This window comes from Prenolepis imparis, unplaced genomic scaffold (assembly GCF_030444845.1).
Source record: "Prenolepis imparis isolate NDT839.2.m4 unplaced genomic scaffold, iyPreImpa1.0 SCAF_2, whole genome shotgun sequence".
Taxonomy (NCBI): Eukaryota; Metazoa; Arthropoda; class Insecta; order Hymenoptera; family Formicidae; genus Prenolepis; species Prenolepis imparis.
In genome coordinates this window covers 20,488,331-20,512,441 of record NW_028141160.1, presented here as the reverse complement: position 1 = coordinate 20,512,441, position 24,111 = coordinate 20,488,331, and the positions used below count along the sequence as shown (strand labels likewise).

Sequence of the window (24,111 nt, the reverse complement as noted above, 5' to 3'; positions counted from 1 at the left end):
GGCGATCCTTTACATAGTTCTCCAAATGCCTTGAGGCAAAGCATAATTGTAATCAGAAAATTAAATTTCTGTAATCTTTATAAGAGGAACTCTATAAATGTAATAATATAAATTTATCGTTATATTTAGCTGCCTTTATTCTACGCTATTTGATCAGATAAACAGAACGGAAAACAAAAAATTGATATGTATATATAATATGTAATATACTTAATTAATTGATATTTTATTCTTCGAAATTAATCCGGACTGTAAAGTGGTAATAAGATGCATACGATTAAGAATACGTGCAGCGAATCGTTATGCAGCTCTCGAGATAATTCAAGTGGCAGCAATATCCTGGCATCTTGCTTTGAAAATTTACATTGACATAAAATATCTACGGCTTTTAATTGAACACGACAACTCGAATTTAGGATAGGAATTTCCTAATTAGAAGTGAGTTTCACTATAAAAGCTTCGGATTGAAAAGTTGGAGCAATATTCTCGTTATTATTTTTAGAGAAAATGTAATTATACGCTTATTTATATGTCCTTATAACTTATAATAAATGAGAAAAAGCGTTTGAAGCTGTGTATGCTCGGTAATAACAATTATTCACATTCAAAGTGTGTATGTTTGACGCTCACATAATGATAATTTATAAAAGTATATTTTGTAAAAGTGGGAAAGACGTAGAAAAGAATAATAAAGTGATAATGAAATATATCGCTACATATATTATGTGTTATGTGTGCGTAAAACGTAAAGGCAATGTCTGATTATATGGCCAATTTGCTATAAGGTTCCTTAATGTAGCACGTTACGATTCAGGTAGGCGATAAAATACATACATAATTTATATATTCACGTGCATTAATGGCCAGCAAACGAGGAAAAAATATATTGACAGAAAAAAAATTTTTTAAGTTTTAAAACATTTTATTGTAAAAATCTTTAAAAGAGTGTTTCTGTACAGAAATTGTGTAAAAGCGTATTTTATATATAAATATAAAATATTAGGAAAACTTTAATTATAATATATTTTTTCGATTTTTGCTATTCAAGTCTCTCTTTTATCACCTTTAAATAATTTATATATATGCAATTCAAACTTATGTAAATGATTAGATAAATTGTTTTTTTGTTCCAAAATGGAAATTGATAATATCGGTATGTGATTAAAATACCATGTGATGTAGCTGTTATCCAATATATTGAGCATAGTTTCGTGGTTAGCTCGCTGGGGAACGAAAATTAGCTTGAAATTAGGGTACTCTAATGGCCGTGATAATTGATATTCGATGCGTGTGTCGAGGCTTTCCTCTCATATAACATATACTGCTGTTTCCTATATATTGTTACCATCAATGGCTTAATTCAATGGCTGCTTTCAAGTCCTGTATACCGTGCAAATAACTTTCATTATTTATCATTTGTTTCTACTTCTTGTAATCAAGGTTAATCATATATAATAATTATATTTTCGTGAATTATAGATTTGATATTTTATGAAATTATATAAAGTTTATAAGTTTATTTACTTTCTTTTTTTGACTCTCATCTTGTATTTTGTTTTTATTTAGAAATCGACAATAATATTATATAATATTATCCAAATGTATAAGCAATTTTTATTCTTTTAGTAAAATTTCAATGAATTATTTATCCAAATATATGCTCTTTAATCTTATATTTATTCGATATCATGATGATAATATGATGATAAATATTTCCTTTTATGACTTATTAATAATATTAATTACTTATGAAATGTTAACAAATGTTCTTACATTTTTATATTTAATAAAGATCTCATTCTTCTTTTGTTATAGATTACATGGGTGAGGAGAAGAGACAGACAGTTGTTAACAGTTGGTACCAGCACGCACTCCATCGACAAGAGATTTGTCGTTAGGCTCTCGAGCACCGATTGGCAGCTCTTGATACGTACCGTAACGGTAGACGATGCTGGCATCTACGAATGTCAGGTATTTCGACGCAAATCGTTTATTTCTTCTATAATACTTCTAATTTTTGTTTTATGCACGATTGGAAGATGTGAGATTAAATTTTTAGTAGCGATTGATTAAAATAGTATTTTGTTTTCAACCATATCTGGCAAATTAATTCCATAATAATATGCGGTTCCGTGACACTTCCTTAAAGGTTTCACATGTCGAAAATGTCAGTTGAAATGTCAAAGGGGTCGGCTACAAGCCAATGCTTAAGGTCTGCGCCCTGATTAGCCACGTCTTTAACTACAATAGGGTTATATAAAGGATAATCAATGTCGCCTGTTCGACAATGAATAGAATTTCTAATATACCTATATTATAAAATAATATAGCTTAATGTAAAATCTGTCATAATGTAAAATCGCCGTAAAAAGTGGCTATTATCATATTTACAAAAAAATTGCTTATGGTTAAAAATTGTAATAATTTTACTTTTTAATATTATATCTCATAACACTGTATAACTTATTAATTATACACAAGATTAATCGTTTCTAAATTACTTTAATTAAAAAAAAAAAAAATACCGTGTTTATGTTACTTGTAATATTTTTTACTTAATATTCTAAACAGTTTAAAAATAAATTTCTGCAGAGAGAAAAATATCATATATGATTATTGTAATCACATTGAAGAATAAAATTACTGAAACATTTTATCTCTCCTTTGAACTTGTGTGTTATTCATCCTAATGTATCACGATAAGTTAAAGGTGTTGGTATATCATGATCGCAGGTGACGTCGCATCCGGTGCAGCGAAACTTCGCCCGTCTGAAAATCACGGAGGCGTACTCGATAATACCAGGTGCACCTGATCTACACGTGAAGCAAGGCTCGAGTCTCCGCTTGGAATGCCAACTTATAGCGGCCACGGAAAAGCCTGTTTACGTCTTCTGGTATCGTCAAGGCCGTATGATAAATTACGACGAGGAGCCCGGTGTCGACGTCAAGCTCACGTCGAGTGGCTCCATTTTGACGGTGAACAAAACGAAGCTTACGCACAACGGCAACTACACATGCACGCCTAACAACGCCAAGGCGGCGTCTGTCATGGTCCACGTGATTGAAGGTGAGAGAAACGTAGCGTCATGCTGTGGCGAGTTCCGGTTGAATTTAATTCGGGACTTGATGTTATTGAAAGCAACCCCTTTTCTCTCTTATAGCGCAAGATGAATCCGAAAATATTATTTTGTAGAGACGAAATATTTTCTATAAAGTATTGCAATTTAATTTTAATAAAAAAATATATATACAATATAAGAAAAATATCAAATGTATCCTTTAATCACTTGTTTAGCGAAATAAGTATTTTTTTATTTTTATTAAAAAATAAAAATATATTTTTAATCAAAAATATCTTCTCTTTAATATATGAAGCTTTTCTATAAATCTCGTATTAGGTATGAGATTGGAACACTGATAAATTAAGTGAAACAATTTTCTCTATATCTAATATTTCAGCAAATTGTGGTGATGCATTTAAAACGGCGATTGATCTGATTTGAGGGCGAACTGTCAGATTGCGAATGTGTCTGTCACAAGCAGAATCTATGATTTCGAGATATAACGCGATAGTAATTGACTCACTTGAGTTGTGCCGGCGAAGATCAGCGCCGATCGGCGGTAGGAACTTTCGAAACTTGAATATTCATCAGAGTAAAAGCCGAACAATTAAACGGTTGTAGGAAGCTCATTACGATCGGATTTAGCGGCTCTCGTAGACGCATTCATCCCCGACCCCCCGGCGTAGCTCGGCCGCGATAACGACGAGGAGGGCGGTTCAAAATTGTACGACCGCTTCACTAACGATGGAACTTTTACCCTCCGAGTTCGCCGCGAGGACCAAGTTCGAGACGCAATTTTTCGAAAGTACGGCGTAACTTCTCTCGGCCCGGCCTCACCTATACTTTAACGCGCTTAGTAACTACGTAATAACGCGATAGTCTGCGAGACATTATCAAACTTATCTATTATTTTCTCTTTACAAGACGATACCCGATGATTTTATTTTAATTTCTTTCTTTTTACGCTCGTTCTACGACGCCTTCGACATGGCCGGTTGTTCAAAGTTTCCCGAGGCATTAATGTGTACATATATATGCTGTATCAAGTCTAAAGTTTTACTTATTCTGTTCTTATGAAAAATAAAGAGAATATGTATCGAGCTAATAAAAAGATTCAGTAGATAAAATTTAAAAAAAATTCGAAAACTTGCATTATATGTAATAGATATAAAAACAAATACACATAAAAAATCTCGTGTTATATTTTGTTATAAAGCAACATAACGATTTATAATTTTAGTTAAATTTCTTATTCTCACAAGTGACAAGATAAAATAAATATTTAAATAAAAGGATACTTTAGATTTTAAAATATTGCTGAAAATTATGGTTGAGATTTATGGCTATTTATTGGAGAAGTCACGACATAAAGAATGATAAAAAAATTAACTAGATTATTAACTAGATTATTAACTAGAATTAGTAGATTTGTTTATAGATTTTAGTATTAGTAGTAAAGTTTGCTTTGACGGACTGTAAAATAATATAAACAAAGACGAACATTTTGAAAAATTCGACAGACATTTATCCAATGTTTGCCATGTCTCCATTGACGTGACAACTAGGAGAGCTTCACGGACGTGACCAGATTGTCAAGAAGTATTTTCTACAGGAGAGAGTGCGAAGCGATCCGCGGTTTCATCTTATATCTCAACTAGAAACGTCGGACGGTCTGAGATAATTTAAAACATTGTTTCTGCTCTCACAAAGGGGAAGAGTTTTTTTTCTTATTCTATTTGAGGAAAACACTGTCTTGCTTTTCTCTCAACATAAATTCTTTTTACGATCTGATGTATATATTCATATAAACACGCAAAGTAGAGAGCTAATATAAAATAAAGCGGCCTACACGCATTACTCATCGTTCACCTTTCTCCTCCATCATGATGAAAACGCAGCTTTCTGATCTCGTTGCAGAGGAGGAGAAGCCGGCGGCGATGCACGGGGGTGACAGGAGGAATCTCAGCCCGGCAATTTTGGCGAGCAACTTTCTGGTGTCCCTCCTAGCGGCCGTCAGTTGGAGGATACCGAGTTTCACGAACCTTTACCCGACGTGAATTACCGCCGTCCCCCCGGCGGCGGCACTTTACTGTCCCTCTGCGACGAGGGTCCCGCCGTCGAGGAAACGAGTTCCCGGGTCGTCGTCCTGCCGCACGGCGACCTTAAGAAGAAAGCCCCGTTCGCGGGGATACATGTGCGCAATGTGGTGCCCACAAACTCGGCGATACCTTACTCGGTTTACCTTGTAAAACGTGTGTTTTTCTTGCGTATTATTAAATAAACGCAGTTCGGGGTGGCAGTCGCATGATATTATATATATATATATGCACGCTCGGCGTGTTTCCCGTTCTCCGACAGTGTCCTGTGAGCTCGAAAGGTTGTCAACGAGTCTGTTGGTTTGTTTAATGCACACACATCTGTGGGAGAGAAAACCTTCTCTCGATTTAACCCCCCTCTTTATTCCTTTATCAACTTGGCCCGTTCTCGCGCGCGAGTGCCGCGTAAATGTGCTTGGCCGGACGATTATAATCCGTTTTGGAATTGAGCTAGCGATTTACCGTAGGATATATTTTATTCTAATACACACGTACACACACAGGCATACACACACTTTCTCGTGTAATCTCCGTCTCTCATTGCGTGCGGGCTTACAATCCAAGCTCCTGTCCACGCGACATTTCCATAACAAAGATGGGAAATAAGATTTGCAGCATATGTAAATACGCGAACGCAATTTCTTCTGTTATATAGATTTCTTCGAGATGATATCTTTGTATGAAACAACGATAATTGAAAGATTCTGTCATCACTTTAAAAAATTGATCATTTTGACATACATATTGTATGACAACTTGGTAATAAATTTTTCGCATATATCCATATTTTGATTTCAGAAGTAATAATATTCTTTGTTTTTTTTATAATTGTTTAAGCTGAAATATAACTGTCTCTCTCTGGACAGCATGAATCGCAAAGAGACGAGAAGATTATCGAGATTATGGTACTAAGGTACGTTGTAAGGTACGCATTTGGTGAAAAAGTTTAGCGGAAGGGGAGTCTTGGTTTACTTGGACAAGAAACTCGGTTTCTCGCAGGAAATACGTTTCCCGATGAGAACCCTTTCGCTCGATATGCGGCTCGTCGATATCTTTCAGTGTGCGTGAGTCGACGAGTCATGCATTTCTTCAGTATGTGCATTCTATACATAGACATACATATATACATACACTTATATATTCGTTACGTACACAAAAATATATGTATACGGCGGAAAACTCGATATTTATCCAATTAATCGTCTCGTACCATTCATATATTTTTCGAATCCCCAAAGTGATTTGTATCGCTTATCGTTTGCCGCGTATTCATTAATTTGCGCTGATTGTTTTTCGTTTCGGTATTAAACATCCCCCCCATCGAAAAAACGATTCGATCGAGTTTTCATACCGTATACGATACGTTATTACATAACGTAGAAGTTGTTGCGGAAATCGTGTTTGTCGTGACCAGCACGTATGTACGTGATATAATAATAATGACGAATTGTGTTCAATGAATAAATCATCTGCTATCAAGACCTTTCTTATTTCATAGAACGGTTCGATAAATAAATAAAAAAAATCTATTAAAAATTTGTACTTAAAAAATAGATGACTAAGCACGAAAAAATTTGAATAAAAAGAATTCTACATGAGATTAGTATATAATAGAATTCAAGAAAGAGATATACATATATTTCGAAAAGAACGAAAGAGCTGATTCCGCATTTAATGTAATTTCGTTGTCATCGGTAGCAGAGGATTTAAATATAAATTTTTCTCCTCTCGAGTTGGATATATGCGCTGCTTCTCGAAAATCACGATGGTAAGACACAAGCAAGGATTTCTTGCGACAACTTGATTACGCGAGCCTGAAGTGGATGAGCGACGTTCTTTCCGCGCTGTAGAAAGCCTTATACCTCAATTCCCGTCGACTCTCACAGTGTCATTTGTGAAGAGGTTCTTCCCTCCGCGATCTCTCGAATGGGTATACATCGAACACAGCCTCGCAGTGTTTGTTCGTTCGCAGTGTACACCTATCTTTAAATAAATGATAAACGCAAACGTTCGAATGTTTGAACGTGAGGAAGGAGAAGACTATCTCGCGAGAGTTTGCTCTCTCTTTCTCTCTGTTCGTTCTTCGATCGTTCTTCTTTCGCTCGGTGTATACCTATATATACTTTCGTACGTCTTCAAGATTGAAGAACGGTCCAAACCTCTCGGATGGTGCGTCAAACGAGTGATCAAGTCTTTCGAGAAACACGTAAACTATACTTCTTTTCTCAATTTTCAACCGGAAATCGGAATCTATTCGATATATTCCAACGACTTCACTCGACGCACACCTGTATACACGCGGCTCCATTTTCATCGAGGCATGATTAGTAAGTCTCGTCTCTAATCGTACTCTCATTTCGTTAGAACAGCGAAAACGTAACGTAAATAAGTTCAGAAGTTCTCTAAAAGGTGTCCATGGAATGCTTGGAAAAAAAAAAAAAAAAAAAATATTTCTTCCAGACATCTCTTTTAGATACTTGTATAGATATCGAGCATCGGGCAGTTTATGGATTGTAAAGTAACAGATAAAAAAACAGAGAGAGAGATGGCAAGAGAAGGAGAGCGCGAGAGTTTTCGAAAGGATTGTCCTCCCGTTTCCACGACGGTTCACGATTTTTCGGCGCGATTCGGCCCTGATTTCGTGACCCTTTCGTGCGATGCGGAGAGAAAACACGTGTGAGCGTCACGGTCTTTAAACCATACATCGAGTTTTATGCGCGGCACGCAGGCGATGCGGCCGCGGACACGCGCTCATCAACGTTATTTATCTGGATACGTGGAATCAATGTAAATATTAAACATTCTAATTACGCATTCAATAAAACATTAATCGTGACTATATATACGAACATGATAATTCTCATTTCCTATCTCTCGAGAGAAGTGTATATGTATATCCCCAATTAATTATTATTGTGAATAATTTCGAGAATTGTTACTCGTACAAATTATAATAACGTTTAGCAGACATCATGGAATCTTAGAAAAAAAAAAAAAAAAATACATTTTCGTAATAATAATACAAGCTTTGAAAATGTAAAAATTCTATACACATAAATAAAATAATACGATTAGAATTATTTATAAATTTTTCAAAATTTTAATAATTTCTTTGATTGAAATCTCACATGATACCAAGAAGCTAAAGAATATTGGAAAAATAATTGCAGAGTTTAATCTTTATAAGATTATTAAATATATTTTTTTTATATTATAATAATTTCTTTTATCTTAAGAAATATTATATGTGTAATAAGATAATTTTCTATATTTATGTGCATGTAAAATGAAAAAAAAATAGATATGTAGGTAGATATTTAAATATACAGTAATTGGATTGTTGGTAATTCTAACAATAAGTTATTTTTTGTATATTGCACATATAATTTTATAATTTATTAAATATACGCAGTAAAAAAATTTTTTTTACGGAGCAGAAAAAATTATCGCATAATTCATAATCCTTTGATTTTTCGACGATGTCAAAAGCTTTACGATACAGGTAAGAAAAATTCGTAGTTTCACCGCATTCATACGTTTTTACAGATTACTTAGCATTTCTCTCTATAAAAAATGGAAGCAATAACGGGGGTACTACGTATTTCAAACGTTTTGACTCACATGCAACATACTATATATTACGACATATTGTGCACGAACACGTATGTTCGCGTGTTTGCTGTCTTTAATCATTTGGACGATATCTGTGTAAACGTAAACGCGTGTTTTTATTTTATTTGTTGACTTAAAAACGTTTGACTTTATTATATATCTATCTAATATCATTATCAATAATAATTTCTTGATTAATTCTTAATATTATTGTGTATTATAACTGTCATACTATTTTCAATAATAGTGAAAGTAATTTACATGCTTTTAAATACAAATATTTAAAAGAATATATTATAAATTGAAGAATTTCTATTTTATATAACTTTGAATAGTTTTTAGAAAAATAATTTTAGAATAGTAATAATTTTACATGACATTTTAAAACAATTATATATTTTAAACATTTCTTTTTTTTATTTTTATGTATGTTTCACATCTTTGTTTCGCAAATAGAGCATACTTTTTAAAAAATTGCTGTTTTTTTATATTATAAAATATTCTGAATTCTCTATCCCTAAAATATCCTATATATTATGTATATGTTTAATTGCTTTAGTAATATATTTCTTACAAAAGTGAGTTTTTTTTACATTGAACAACTATACGATCAATAAAAAATCTTTAACAATTGTCAACTTATATTCAGTAATCATATTCAATGTCGAATATAAACAGACAACGAAGAACGCAACCCAAAACGTAATAATCGCGAATTCTATATATTTTGATCTCTGGTTCGACTTATATCCGTCATAAATATATCCACTTAATCGCGTATTGAGCGTGACAGGACAAAAGTTAGCAGGAGAAGGTTAAGGTCAAAACGAAATAAGATTTGATCCACGTCCTCGATAAAAGGAGGGAAAAGGTGAGAAATATAAAGACAAGATAAAATCGTCGATAAAATTTCACGTTGGTTGAATACAGAGTCGTATACGACAAGTCAGCGTTCCATTAATGTAATAAGAAGTCAATTAGATGACGACGACAGATAATGGAGGAGGAATTACGAATATACTCAGAAAATCCTTTTCTCAATTATATTAGTGTCAGCTAGAACGACTCGGGTGGTCTTGGCTGACAATTAACGTAATGAAAACTTAATTTAAAGGAACGCTAATCAACTCGGGATATAATACGTTAGTACTTAAATAAGTTTTTTTCTGAAAGTCAACATGATAAGATTGCTTTCTTTATCTTCTCGTAACTTTTTCTAATCTTGCTAAACGAGCATCTCTTTTAATCTGCAAACATTACTACAGATTATACTTTTGTACCTTAGATTTTATTCTGAGAGACATTATTAATAACGTTAAAAGAAAGAAAGATCAACATGTAAGAAACTAAATTAACAGATTTAGAGAATTATATAATTTAAATTGTACAAATCATTTTACATTCGGATGTAAAAATGCTAAAAAAAATCCTAAAAAATCCAATAAAATCCTAAAAATCGTAAAAAAATTATTTAGCGTATATAAGAATATTTAGAAAAATAACTTATTGCAACACGCAGCTGCTTATATTTAAATGCTGGATGCTAATATACATATACGGAAATGCATATACGGAATGCAATATTCGTACTTGATATTGTGATATATTGTGACATCTCTACTTTTTCGCTCGTTATTTCGAGGGCTGCTCCACACATCTCCAATTCGTCTTTCTTTTATTTCCTACTTTTGCTGAGTAAAAGTTCCGAAACTCTTTCACACAGCGGTCGCTAAATTGAAATGCTTTCGAAATAAAACGAACGTCCTTATTCCTGCGATCCTCGGATGCAGATATACCTCTCTGTACGCTCGTACATATACAGGTGCACCTCCCGATTTGTAATAAAGATTCCGACTTCTTTGCTATTTCGTGGCTGCGTTGCGTACATAATGTACGCGCACTCGCGTATTTCATGGGAATACAACCGATGAAAGTGTTCCTGCACTTGAGGAGAAGAGAAAAAACGGGGAAAGAAGAAAAAGCATGGACTCATTACACGGATGAAATTATTCGGTGCTTCTGTTGCGAATATATAATTGGCTAAAAACTGTGGCGATAAATATGCGAAATAAAAAATATCAGAGTATGCGCAATTTTAATATATACCATGTATAATTTTTATCGTCACTGGTATCAATTTTTTTTAGTAATCAATATTATTTTTTTCTATTACAATTGAGCACTTTAAAGTAATTTTAGATATTAATCTTTCAACTATAAATACAACTGGACATATATTAATAAATACTTATAAAAATACAAATAAATAATACATTTTTAAAAGAAATTTGTTCTATAATTTTATAATTTTTTATATTATCGTATAATAGATGACATTTTGATTAAATCACTTTTTATACATATTTAAAGATAAGGCGGAAGCTCTGGATCACTCTATGTATGCCGACCTTTTCAAAAAATTGGAAATAGTATACTTTATTGGCAGAGTATATTGCAGGATCAATATATCGTAAGTATGTTCATACGCATTCTTTCCCTTCCTTTCTTTACCAAGGATAGAAGGAGGAGGTCTTCGTGTCGAAAGAACGCGGAGAGCGAGAAAAGAGTAGAAAGAAGACGTAAGAGGGATACAGCGTATAAAGCCGGAAGAATATGACGATATCAGATGGTAAACATGGCGAAATAGGATGATCGATGTAGTAATATATCTCAATGGATAGCATGTTCCCATCCATACTTCAGTCATTATTTTCTAGCATGATTAAACATAATGCAAAATCCTCATACTCTAATTTTATTTTACCTCTAATCCTCTACCAGTTTTTCTCATATCCGTCCTCATAATTTATCATCAGAATATATGTACTTTCATGCTACATAAAAAAAAAAAACAATCCCTTTCTAAAAAAAGCATGTTAAGTCGATTCTCACAAGTATTGTTGCCTCCTTTCCGCGATACTGATTGGCTGTCTCGATTCGAGTTGTGTGTTATATTCGTAGCATCGAGAGACTGTTATCGCGAAAGTTAGCAGTTTGACAGTTTGTTCAAAATAAAATTAAATAAAATAATAATATGTTTCAAATAATATGTTATAATACTTTAAACTCGATTAATATTTTTGATAGTTATCAGCTTATTTCTGTCAAAAAATATTAATCGAATTTGAAATATTATAACATATTATTTACAATTTATTACTATTTTAATATTTTTAACATATTATTTTAAAATTTAATTAACAAATTAAAGCTTTATTAATATTTCTTACAAAAATCAGCTGATTAAAGCGTTAATTTGCTAATTAAATTTTAAAATAACAATATGTAAAAAATATTAAAATAGTAATATGTTGTAAATAATATATCATAATACCTTATCCGCGATTAATATTTTTTGACAGAAATCAGCTGATAACTGTCAAAAATATTAATCGAGTTTAAAGTATAACATATTATTTTATTTTATTTTATTTTAAACAAACTCTCAAACTACTAACTCTCGCGATAACAGCCTCTCGATGCTACGAATATAACGCACAATGCGAATCAAGACAGTCAATAAGCATCGCGGAAAAGATGCAACAATACTTGCGAGAATGGATTTAACATTCCTTTTTTAAAAAGGGATGTCGATCAAAATAATAAATAACTTCTCACTCACCGATACGTGCAATAACGGAGTTGTAGTACACGCAGCACCCACATTGATCTGAAAACAAAATATTCAAATTATGTATATATACGTGTGTGTGTGTGTGTGTGTGCGTGTACAGGGTGTTTTGAAAATCTGGAAACGGTCAAATATCTCAATGCAGTTTAGAAAAAAAAATGTTTTTAGATATTTTGCATACCTCACAGTTGCCCCGCTGTCACCCGATGCCTCCCAGGACCTCCTCCTCCTCTCTTGGTCCATGGTAGCACTCACGACACTCGCGAAAACACGAATAATTACGATCGCCCGATACTTTACACGACACTTCCGACACGCGAAACTTTACACGGCACTCCCGACGCGACGCGTGAATCGCACGCGTACATTGCGCAATAAGAAATAACGATACGAAAATCTCACAGTCAAACTCGCGCGCAGCTCATCAGCAATGCTACCTGTAACAAATAAAATAAAATAAAATATTACTATTTTAATTTTTATAACATATATATTTTAAAATTTAATTAGCAAATTTTCGCTTTATTAATATTTTTTGACAGAAATCAGCTGATTAAAACGTTAATTTGCTAATTAATTTTTAAAATAATATGTTGTAAAAATTAAAATAATAATATGTTTTAAATAATATGTTATAATATTTTTGACAGTTATCAGCTGATTTCTGTCAAAAAATATTAATCAAGAATAAGGTATTATAACATATTTATTTACAACAAATTACTATTTTAATTTTTTACCATATTATTATTTTAAAATTTAATTAGTAAATTAAAATCAGTTGATTTCTGTGAAAAAATATTAATCAAGTTTATACAAACTTTATATATTTTTTTAAAAATATTCTTTTTAACATAAAATGGAAGAATGGCGCGCGCGTAACGCGCGCTTGTGTTGTTCTAGTTCTGACATAAAAAAGATAAATGAAACTATTTTTCTATGAATAGTATATAAAAGTTGGTAAAAGGTAGTTATCATTTTTGATTAAAGAATACTTAGCGATCGAAATAAGATTCGGCAGATGTAAATCAGCGTTGAGAATTGAATAGAATGAGCTCCTTCCAGCATTTATAATGCGTTGGAATATCTTATAATGCCGGAATATAATCGCCATCACGGCCGGGATATTCTTTTCATCAAACGTTCCTCGTCGTGAATCTCGTTTGATTGCAGAATAAGATTATTATAGGTACACGTATAACTTTTGTATTGTCACGACCTATATTCCATTCTCGAATAAGCACGATGTTTGCGGTCTTGATCTACACAACGGGGTACATATAGGAAGCGGTAAGCGCTTTATAGCGACAACTAAATCTTGTACGTACAAACGAGTCGTCGAGTGGTATGAGAGATGACGCAGTGTTTTGGCTCACTGGCGTCCCGTGCTTTGCCGAAACTTTCTTCATGGCTGGGGGACAGAAATACAAGGAGCGCCAAGTTCTATGCTTCTCCTCCTTGAGAGTCACTCGTTCCGGTCGTCTGCACATAATACATCCGCTGATAGGCTCATTATGGCAGAATTCTTGCTCGCAAGCAATTTCCACGGTTCTCAACGAAAAGTTGGAGAGAAATCATCTATACATTTCTGCACTAAAGCGCATGTACGTATACGTTTCAGAGATATTAATTTATAACAACTATATAATAAGACTTTTTTAGTTGGAACGAAAAATCATCGTAACTTCTTGTTCTAATATACAAATAAATTGCAGTGATAAATCTGACTTATTTCTTCTATTGATCGCTTTCGCCAAATGTCACAAAAATTGTTCCGTGTTTTATTCCGCGAAAAAAATTGAACCCATCGCCGCAGAAAAAAAATGGAGCATTTTTAACTGCAATTCGAGAATCGTGAATATATATTGTGGCGATATATGCGATATATTCACGAGTTAAAAATATGCTCGCAAGGCCATCGCACACGAATTTCCGTAACCGTAAGCATAAGAGTAACGTAAGAATTATTTTATGTCTAAAATATGTGTATATATTTATATATATTACATATTAATATTCTTTAAAATTATTGAATATCAAATCATACATAAATCAGATATATATATACATATATGTATATACACATATGTCATGCAATGAACAGAAATCGAGTAGAAGGATAGAGATGTGCCATAACCTTTTTTTAGTAGCAATACTCATATATATGTATACAATTCTTCGTACGTAAAAAATTCAACCGACTGAAATTCATGTTACGTTTTAAGATTATGGTTATTTCTAATCTTACGGAATTATTTAGATCAAAGCTAGTTTTTGATTGGTTCTCGAGCTTATGCTTACGTCTTATGCTTACGGTTACGGAAATTCGTGTGCGATGGCCTTATCGCGCAGTTTTTCATAAATTCAACGATTTCACGCTTTTCATTTGATACACGTACGTATGCAATGTGTGTAAAACACGAGATTCTCGAGAATATATAACATCACATCTGTAACAAGTGAAGCACATCAAAGTCGACGATGCAATTTAACTTCACCGTGTGTCTACTAACACGTATATATGCTATATCGTGCCGCGATTATACAGATAGATCCAGTCGGTATTTTGCGTGACGAGATGTGGGGGAAAAAAACGTTGTTCATTCGTGCCACAGGACTCGGTCGCGTTGAATCCAGAGAGGAAGCCCTATGGCTATCAGTGACGAAAAAGTGCACGTAGCAGCCAGATCGTAAAAACGCCGCAGGTCGATTGCGGTTGTAACGTTAACGCAACGATTTTGTTCTGTATTGATGGCTTTAAATGCATCACGATATGTGTTTCGATGACGTTATACATATAAGAGATAAAAGTTTTCGCTGAATGTGTGGGTCTGGCCAATTTGTTTACAATATCCTCATTTTCATTTTTAATTGAATTTTTCGTGTAATTTTTATGTAACGATCAAGAAACAATCTTTTTGCTAAGATTAAAGTTTATATTTTTTATATTTGGTAATTTTTTAATTTTATTTATATAAAATGCGCTTTAATTTAATTTTAATCGCAGAATTAATCGAAAAGATATACATATATGATAATGTGGAATGATTAAAAAATGAAAAAGTTCGTTTTTTCTATAAAAATTTCTCCATTTCTAAAAAAAAGTTTAACAATAAATATATCTAGAATTTTATATGACATAATTTATTTGAGCATTAGAAAACTATATTTAAGTATGAAAATAATGTATTCCTTTATATATTTTTTTATAAGCTAAAAAGATTATTGAATATCGTGAAGCACTGATAACAATTGTGATATGTTCTATTTAAAAAATTTTTAACGCAGGTAATGTATATATAATTCAATATCTCCCGAATATAAATGGAATGTAGTTTAAATTCTATGAATTTTTCTCACTTATGTATACAAAGTAGCGGCGTTCATGCAATATCGAATCTCATAACATATTCATGTCGAAATGATGGAAGTGTTCAGATCACATAAAGAAAAGATGGTGCAAAATACTAAAACATCTTTTGATCCTGACGATAAAAATACATAGGAGATCACAAATTTACATTGCGTAGAAGGATTCCCCTCTACGAGAGATTATATTCAATCGCACCGTTGCAATGAATATATCCCGATTCGCCAAAATAATGACGCCGTTGTATTTACATATACTAGAGGAAACGACAAGAGCGAGATTGCGAGTATCGCGTAAAAGGCTGTTACAGCGTTTATATAGCGCATGAAGTTCCGCTCGCATTTAGCAACTTTTAATGGCTCGTAACGCAGACGTCGCACAAACGATATCATCGAAGAAACTTGTGCGACGCCAGAAATAAATTGATTCCAAGCACCACATACTCGTTTATGAAAAACACCGATTCATGAAGTTGTATGCACATATGCGATATTAATAAATGATATGATAGAAGAAGGAGCGTAATCTAAAATGTGTTAATTTAAATATACAATATTAAAAATATAATACCATTTTTGTGTGTTAAGTATATACAAATATACATATATACATATATGTATATATAAATAATATTAAATATAGTATAATACAATTTTTTGATCTATTTGAATTTTATTATTTTTCAGCGAAAATATCGCATCCTTAATCTCATTTTTTTTTTTTACAATATTATATAATTTATAAATTTTAAATTGAAATTCCCTTTATTCAACTCTTTTGTGATGTAAATCTTATATTTAGAGATCGACATTTTTCTTGGAGAAATTATTATTTACAAATCGAATTCTAATATTACGTGTGGAGTCTCTTAATGGCACATAATTGATATAAATCACTGAAAATTTTAGACTTTTTTTTTATTACAGTTCATGCATTAAAAATAATATTTTACAAATATATATATATATATATATTTCTTTTTTTAGTTTCTCAAACACTAAATTATTCGAAAACGGTAATACCTCGATTTCTTTACTGAGAAAAGATCGGCTTTAAAATAATCTAGTGGAAAGTATCGACGTATAGTCAGACGTGGAAGTTATCTCGCGCTATATCAATCAGAAATCAATCTGAAAATTTTTCTATTTACAGTACACAGTTTCCAATTCATTTTCCGGACTTCAAACAATGTTAATTTCTAAATATGAAAATCTTTCTAATTATTTATTTTAGAGCTTTAATGATATAATCTCGGATGAAAATTTGATAGACATGTGTACGGACGCGAACGTATGTAAGTTATCGAACGATCGTGCAATATGTCAGCTTCGCATTGAACTACCTTGGCCGTTATCTGGCGGACGACAGAGACCCCCTGTCATTTTAGCGTTACCGCGGGGCGCGAATATTATCGGCGTGTCACGCATATCTCGGGCGTAACAGGCGAAATTGCGACGGGGGTCGCCGGACGTCGTGGGATTCCGCTGAGCTTTCACTCTCGGCGCGCCTATATAGCGCGCTACCGTGTTAGTTTTACGGGCATCTGTGCCAGCCCTCCGGTATCCGGTAATGCGGTTTATCGTTCTCGCGAGAATCCCGCACTTTCGACGGACCGAGCTCGTTGGCAACTTCGAGATCATCTTTCAACGCTACTCTTCATGACGTTACGCGTAAAATGGCGTGAAATATGACTTGGTTGGATTGAAAAATCTGTTTAGAGATTGCGGATCAGTGGATACATATCTTATAAATAGTTATACAAAATGCGCTAAAATTGAGTTATTCCTCTTACAATAATTTATCTGCTTCTTTCTATCCTTCTTCTATTTTTTATCTATTGAAATTTTTTTTAAATTGAAATATTAATGGGACGACATAAAGGTGCGTTGTGATATCTTTTTGACGTTTTTTTATTGTTGTAAAAATACGGAATAGATTTTAAAGTTTAAAAAGAACGAACAGTAACCATGAACTATCCAGGATAAAGTGAAACGATGCTGAAAGCATCCTTTTGCCCGGTCAGCTTCCGCACTATCGGGCACTATGTTGGGGATTTTCGAGATGAGAGATAGTTGTTTATTCGACAACGCATGAAATTTGAATGTGTACCGGATTATCGGAAGACACGCGCTCTCGCTCTGATGTTTCTTTCAGATACAGGACGTGATATGCTTAATGCGCGCAGCTTTGGATGATTGTTCGACGAGAGGCATGACGAGATAATCCGCTGGCTTGAAACTTATTAACGAGATAATATTGTACACAGGTGAGGCAATAATGTGCCGTATATATATATCAAACGTATACATACCCAACGTATATATATATACGACAGGTCGTGCATTTTCGGTGGTGAAATTATTTAGATTGCCGCCTGACACCAATTATTGCGTAGATCATTAGCTCACGCATATTAATCTTTGTTACAGCCGTGTATCTCATTGCCGTTTTGCGCTACACACACACACACAAACGCAAAATACTCTGTGATAAATTTATGAACTGACGAAGGGATTATATGCAACGTGAGCATCATACACAGAGAAAGGGACAAGTGAATGTGAATTGCTCAAATAATTACGGTTCACCCGAACTTCAATTACATCCCGTTTCGCTGAATTCCGTGGTTATATAATTTTAACCAAAGCCGTGTATCTCGATATTAAGTGTTGATTTATATATCAAGAAAAATGAAATTTCGGTTATCCGATAAAGATAGAATTATATCTCTATTTTCTTCCTTTTCGCCGCAAACAAATCATTATGTAGGAACGATGAAAGAAAAGTACTTGGGATATTAAATTAATATACTTGTGAACAATCGAAAATATTGCACTATTAATTCCCGAGTATGAAATTTTATAACAGATTTTATAATAAATATCCAAATATAATGTATTGTTATAAATAATTGTTAAATTACATTAAGAACATTAAGAATAGACTCTTGAAAAACCCATTTATTGTTCCTTTAATTTGATATCGAAGAGTCTTAAGTCTCGAATAAATAACGTCGTAAATAAGGAAGCTCTTCATGGAATTAGATCCGAATCCGCAGACATATTTGTACAGAGGGAGTAGTATGTGTGACACTACAGCATTTTATGATAAAAGATGCCTTGTATTACTTGGCTGCCAGGCTAGTTTAGTATAGCGGATGGAAGTACAGCGAATCATGAAACGCGAACGACTAGATTTTAAAACGTCAGAAGACTGACGAAAGTTCCAGAAACACGTATTACAGCGTTGAAAAACTTTGTTTTCTACACAGTGACGTTCAACAAAATTTCTTTTATGCTCTACTGACAGATTTAAGGTCGCGGTAATTTTTGCATTATTTCTTACCAAATAAAAGATAAATAATTGTTAAATAATGCCAAAATAAGCCTAACAAAATTACCATATAAAAAGGATCTTTATATCCAAATTTCAAAGTGTTTTATATAACACATTTCATGGAAAATAACATTAATTAATTAAACAAATGCAAAAAATTAATACTACGTGTAACGATTGATAATAATTAATTAATCGTTTCATTCATTTGGCTAAAAGTCGTGCGTATATATGGCAATATATGAAACGGCTGTTACTAGAGTATTATAATGCATGTTACACAATATATGTATTATGTATATTTCCTATATATGTTCTCCGTACGTATACATGGTCCTTTTGCTCACGCGTTCGTCGAATATCGAGGTATGCATTGTTTAGCATCATTCCTGAATGTAGCTGACTATACAATAGTAATTACCTTTCATGCAAACTATGCGCTCCTACATACAAAGGCACGTCCGTAATCAATAGCTTCGACTGCAACAAGTAGATATATACAAGTCAGTTGAAAACGAGAACGGCAACTTTCGTTCCAATTCACTCGAGGATCGTTACTATACGGGCAATCTACTTCCGAAACAGTAATAGCCGTGTACATCTCGATTGTTCAATTGTCACAGTTGGCGGACTATGCGTAGCCTTTTCTACTCGCTGAGTAACGTTCCGATCATTGTCCTTACGAATTTCTGCCTGCGAATTGCAAAAAAAAAAAAAAAACAAAAAGATATTTCTCTATTCAAGTTATCGTACAAATCGTGACTGTTAATTGTAGTACCAGAATTTTTCTGACGGCAAAATTTATAGCTTTACTTTAGTAAAGTCATCACTTATTGCGCATCTCGCTAATTTTAAATATTATAAAATTTTCTAAGTAAAACCTTCTCATATTAAAATTTTAATTCTATTTTTTTATACGTATAATATTTAATATTTTTTTAAATATTAGATTAATATTAGAAGCCTTCTTTTATATCCAAGCCTTCTTTTATAATTTTATTTAAAAAAACAATTGTATTTTTTTAAAAATCGCGGAAACACGATCCCATTTAAAACAATATTACACATATCATGAGATATATCTTTCAAAACCATGAAACGCGGTTTCTATCTACCATTCTGCGAGTGAAATAATATTAATGTAAATCGTAGGTAATCACCATAAGTACCTCGTCTTGTATATCCTGCTTACGCGTAAAATAAAATGCAGAGAGTCCCTTCGTTGGAATTTAATGCATCTCTCTATAAACTACAGATAAAATTCAACGATTGCTATGTAACAGAAAAATTTAAATGAAAGTCTCGCTCCGAAAAGCCTTCCGCATTCGCTGCATTCTGCGCGACAAGATTCATGCTTTCATTTGATCCAAACCTTCTCTCAGATCTCATCTCCTTTTAACGTCATCGTCCCTCGTATCATCGCCGTTGGTTAAGCGATATTTATAATCTATTACCTCGGCATAATATCGCTTTTCAAATCCCTGGGATCTCTTTCAAAACACATTCTCCATCCGAGCAATTAAAATACGCACGACCGTCACCGGATGTTCCTTTTTTACGACTAACCGCTCGTCATTACTACGATTCTGCCCGAACGGCCGCCATCGCTCCGGCCGTCGACGTTAAGCCGCGTGTGAAAATGGCTTTTCTTCTCTCGCCACTTCTCCCGACTTACTAATTAAATAAAGGGGTCGACAGGAGAAAGGAATCCTGCTTTGCCAGCCATAAGCGCTCACATGAAAAGAACTTAAATGAGGAAATATCTATAAAGGTGAGATTTATGCCTCTTCTGCTCTTCTCCTCTTTTCTTACATTTTTCTCCCTTATTATTCTATTTTTTCATCAGACAAATAAGTTCGCGCTAATTCCTTCTAATGCACGAAATTCTCAAGTGTGTTTGAATGGTTCGAACGGTTCAAATTTTTAGGAAAAATTTTAAACTCAAATCTTGAATAATTTTTAGTCGTACAAATTGCTCGAATCTGTTCAAAGCGATATATTGCGTAGACTTAAGCGATATATGAATATTAATGGCAGCTTTTTATTTATCGTTAGCAATAACAATTATTTTTATTCAAATATTTCTTAATGTTCAAACGATTCGAAATGTCAAATTTTCTATTTGATCAAATTAATCGAACAGACCGATGACAATTTATTCTAAGTGTTTCCTGTTGATATTGGAAACTTTCCATTTTTCCCTCATCATTCATTCATTGCCTTTTGATTCAATGCATTACTCCTAATGTATTCATGTTATTTTAGTATATTACTTTATATGTCTCTGTAACAATATTATATTTGCTGAATACTAAATAAATTGTTATTATCAAATTAACATCGGTTTTATAATTTGAACTTTTGCATTAACATAAAATTTTGCCGTCCATTTATTAAAAAAAAAAAAAAAAAAAACAGATTTATCACATCACGTATTCTTCGACAAATTTCTGTATCAAAAAATGATTTAAACAAAAGACGTTTTATCTGACAAATATCCAATTGTTAGATTATTAGAAGTATTGGATGAGATCGAGAAGTAAAACTCACTTTCCAAGAAAAGCTTTCTTTCTTAACAAAATCCAGTTCATACTAATTTATACCTACTATTCTATTCGAGCATCTGGACTAATGAATTTGGATTCTCGAAGATACCCGAGCAAATCCAGTGGGTAAAATTTACCGGAGCTGTGCAAATTACGGTTTGAAATATCATTCTTTGATCTTTATTATTATTTTTTTCATCTAATCATCAATTGCGCGGGAAAATTTTTACATTATCGCATCAAAGGGACGACGAGAGAAAAGGTATATGAATTGTGACGCGTTTAATATTCATGCTATCTTCGCTTGTTAGTAAAGTGTAGAGCTTACTTAGAAGTAATATAAATGATAATTTGCGCCATTGTTCTTACTTCCCGACTCGCAGCATTAACAATCATCAATATCGAATGAGAAGTTCGCACGCGATTCTGAGCAACGCTTGTAGAAGAATATCATTCATGAAAATATGAAAATTCATATATATAAGGAATTAACTTGGCGACAAATAGTATCTAAAAAAAATATCGTTGCTGCGGTGAGTAATTTCCCACTCGGTAAGAGTTTGCTTGCAATCTGAAGTTGCGGGGAAAACTTGTTTTTAAAGTATTTGTTTGATTACTGAAAGTATTTAATTGCGCAAAAAAACATAGTAAATATAAATAATGGGCGCAAATTTAAATTATCATTATAATTATATTTAATTTGTGCTACAATAAATATATATATAAATTGAATATATTACGCTGTTTATCATTTGATATTTTTTACAATGTTTCTGTTTAATTTAATTTATAAAAGTATAAAATAAAATAAATTAATTTATTGTTGTTGTAAAATATTTAAAGCAAAACAGAATAAATTTATGTGAAATATTCTGTTTTTTGAATTTTAAATTAATTATTAATTAAACGATTGATTACTAATTTTTATTATTCTTTACTTTTCTATTATTTTTTTATTTTCAACATGAAAGTCGCGATATATTTACAGTTATTTATCAAAACTTAATTCATTATCAATTGTAATGATTATAGCGAATTATTATCCGACATTTATCGCAATCGCGTTTCGAAAAGAAATTTGACAATATATACATAACATTATTACTTTACTACTCGAGTGTCGCGAATGACAATATGCTGAGCGCCTGTTGTATAATAACACATCATAAAGGCCAAATGCTACACATAACCATGTGTTACAGTTAATTTGCTGTTGTCCCGAAAATATAATTTAACATATTATATATTATTTATATAAATTAACTTTTGTGTATTTCAAATTAGTGTTTTATTTGTATTGTCTATTAATGTAATTATAGGCTATCATCGTAAACAAAATTTAACGTTTATTCCAAGAGCAATATTTATTTTATTTTGACCAAGAAACCATTTGTGTAAAAACTGTTATAGGAAAGAAAAAGATGTAAGAAAAAAGAACAGAATAGCAACTATGGCGACGACGACACCCGAAATGTTTCTTAAATAACACATTTTCATATTGGGATTTTACATTGTAATATTTTCGTTTATAGAGCATGTAGAGTAAAATTAAAAACATTAAAATAATATTGAGACTCAAACTATCGATTAACTTATTAAAAACTCGATTGGCCGTTACTGACAAGATAACAATAAGATACTCGCGATTGGAAATATATATAATAGATGATTATAAATATATATAATAGATACTTCGTTATTGCTGACTTATGGCGCAAGACAATCACCGTGTCTCTTGATATGGGAAATATTTCGCGAGATTTTTATTTATTAAGATTATTGAAATCAGATTATCGAAATAATAAAACATTGCGTGTGCAATTCGCAAATATAATTCCACGTTGGTAAATCTTAAAAGCCGTTCAATTTACGAAGTCAGATAAGCTCAGCGACATTGACCGCATGGTCCGATCGAAAGATCAGAGAGTATTAATTACATTCCCCTCAATTGAAAAGCGATTAAGGGTCATTGCCGTAATCACGGTATCATCAGTAACCCCGGTATGTTAGTCATATACTAGCTTTTCCAGAATGCTTCACGATCCGACTCTTTTCTCGGCGAAACAACTCTCTCCCCCTCCCTCTCTCACTCTTTCTCTTGTCCTCAAATAATTCCTTCCAGTTTGGGCGAAGTTAATCCCGCGGGATCATATCGTATTACTTCGCTTGAGCTTAAGGGAGTGGCCCGGTGGAGCCGGTGACAGTGGTACCGGAATATAGACGGAGAGAATCAAGGGTGGGAGAGAAGAGGGAGAAGCGAAGAGGGTAGGCAGCTGAGGGTGACGCGACGGTGGAGAATTCCAGAAGATCCTCGCGGATTACGTACGTGATTGTACGACAGTGACGTCACCGTGTGGCCATTGTTCCCGTTGTAATATACGAGCGGGAGTAATCCTCAAATTACGTTCCCGTAACGCGACGCTTCCGTCCATCCGTTTGCCGCCCGTCCAGGTCGCGT

The 24,111-nt window shown here is 33.0% G+C and overlaps 1 protein-coding gene and 1 long non-coding RNA gene across 4 annotated transcripts in view; one reads left to right on the top strand and one right to left on the bottom strand.

Annotated features, from left to right (window-relative positions):
- Positions 1 to 8,057, top strand: part of LOC145932589 (neuronal growth regulator 1) — a 106,236-nt gene extending 98,179 nt beyond the window's left edge. For 2 of the 3 annotated variants that reach the window (XM_083031631.1, XM_083031633.1), the window contains exons 4-6: positions 1,816 to 1,971; positions 2,734 to 3,067; positions 4,980 to 8,056. In XM_083031631.1, coding sequence (XP_082887757.1) covers positions 1,816 to 1,971; positions 2,734 to 3,067; positions 4,980 to 5,119 — 630 coding nt within the window. In that variant the 3' untranslated portion in view covers positions 5,120 to 8,056. Of the gene's footprint in view, positions 1 to 1,815; positions 1,972 to 2,733; positions 3,068 to 4,979 lie in introns of all 3 variants that reach the window. The other variant, XM_083031632.1, reaches the window with a different exon arrangement.
- LOC145932591 (uncharacterized) overlaps positions 1 to 24,111 on the bottom strand; it is a 213,563-nt gene that overhangs the window by 121,531 nt on the left and 67,921 nt on the right. The window contains exons 7-8 of the long non-coding RNA XR_014424740.1: positions 12,583 to 12,838; positions 12,393 to 12,440 (exon numbers count right to left, since the gene is read on the bottom strand). This is a non-coding gene — a long non-coding RNA (uncharacterized LOC145932591). The remainder of the gene's footprint in view (positions 1 to 12,392; positions 12,441 to 12,582; positions 12,839 to 24,111) is intronic.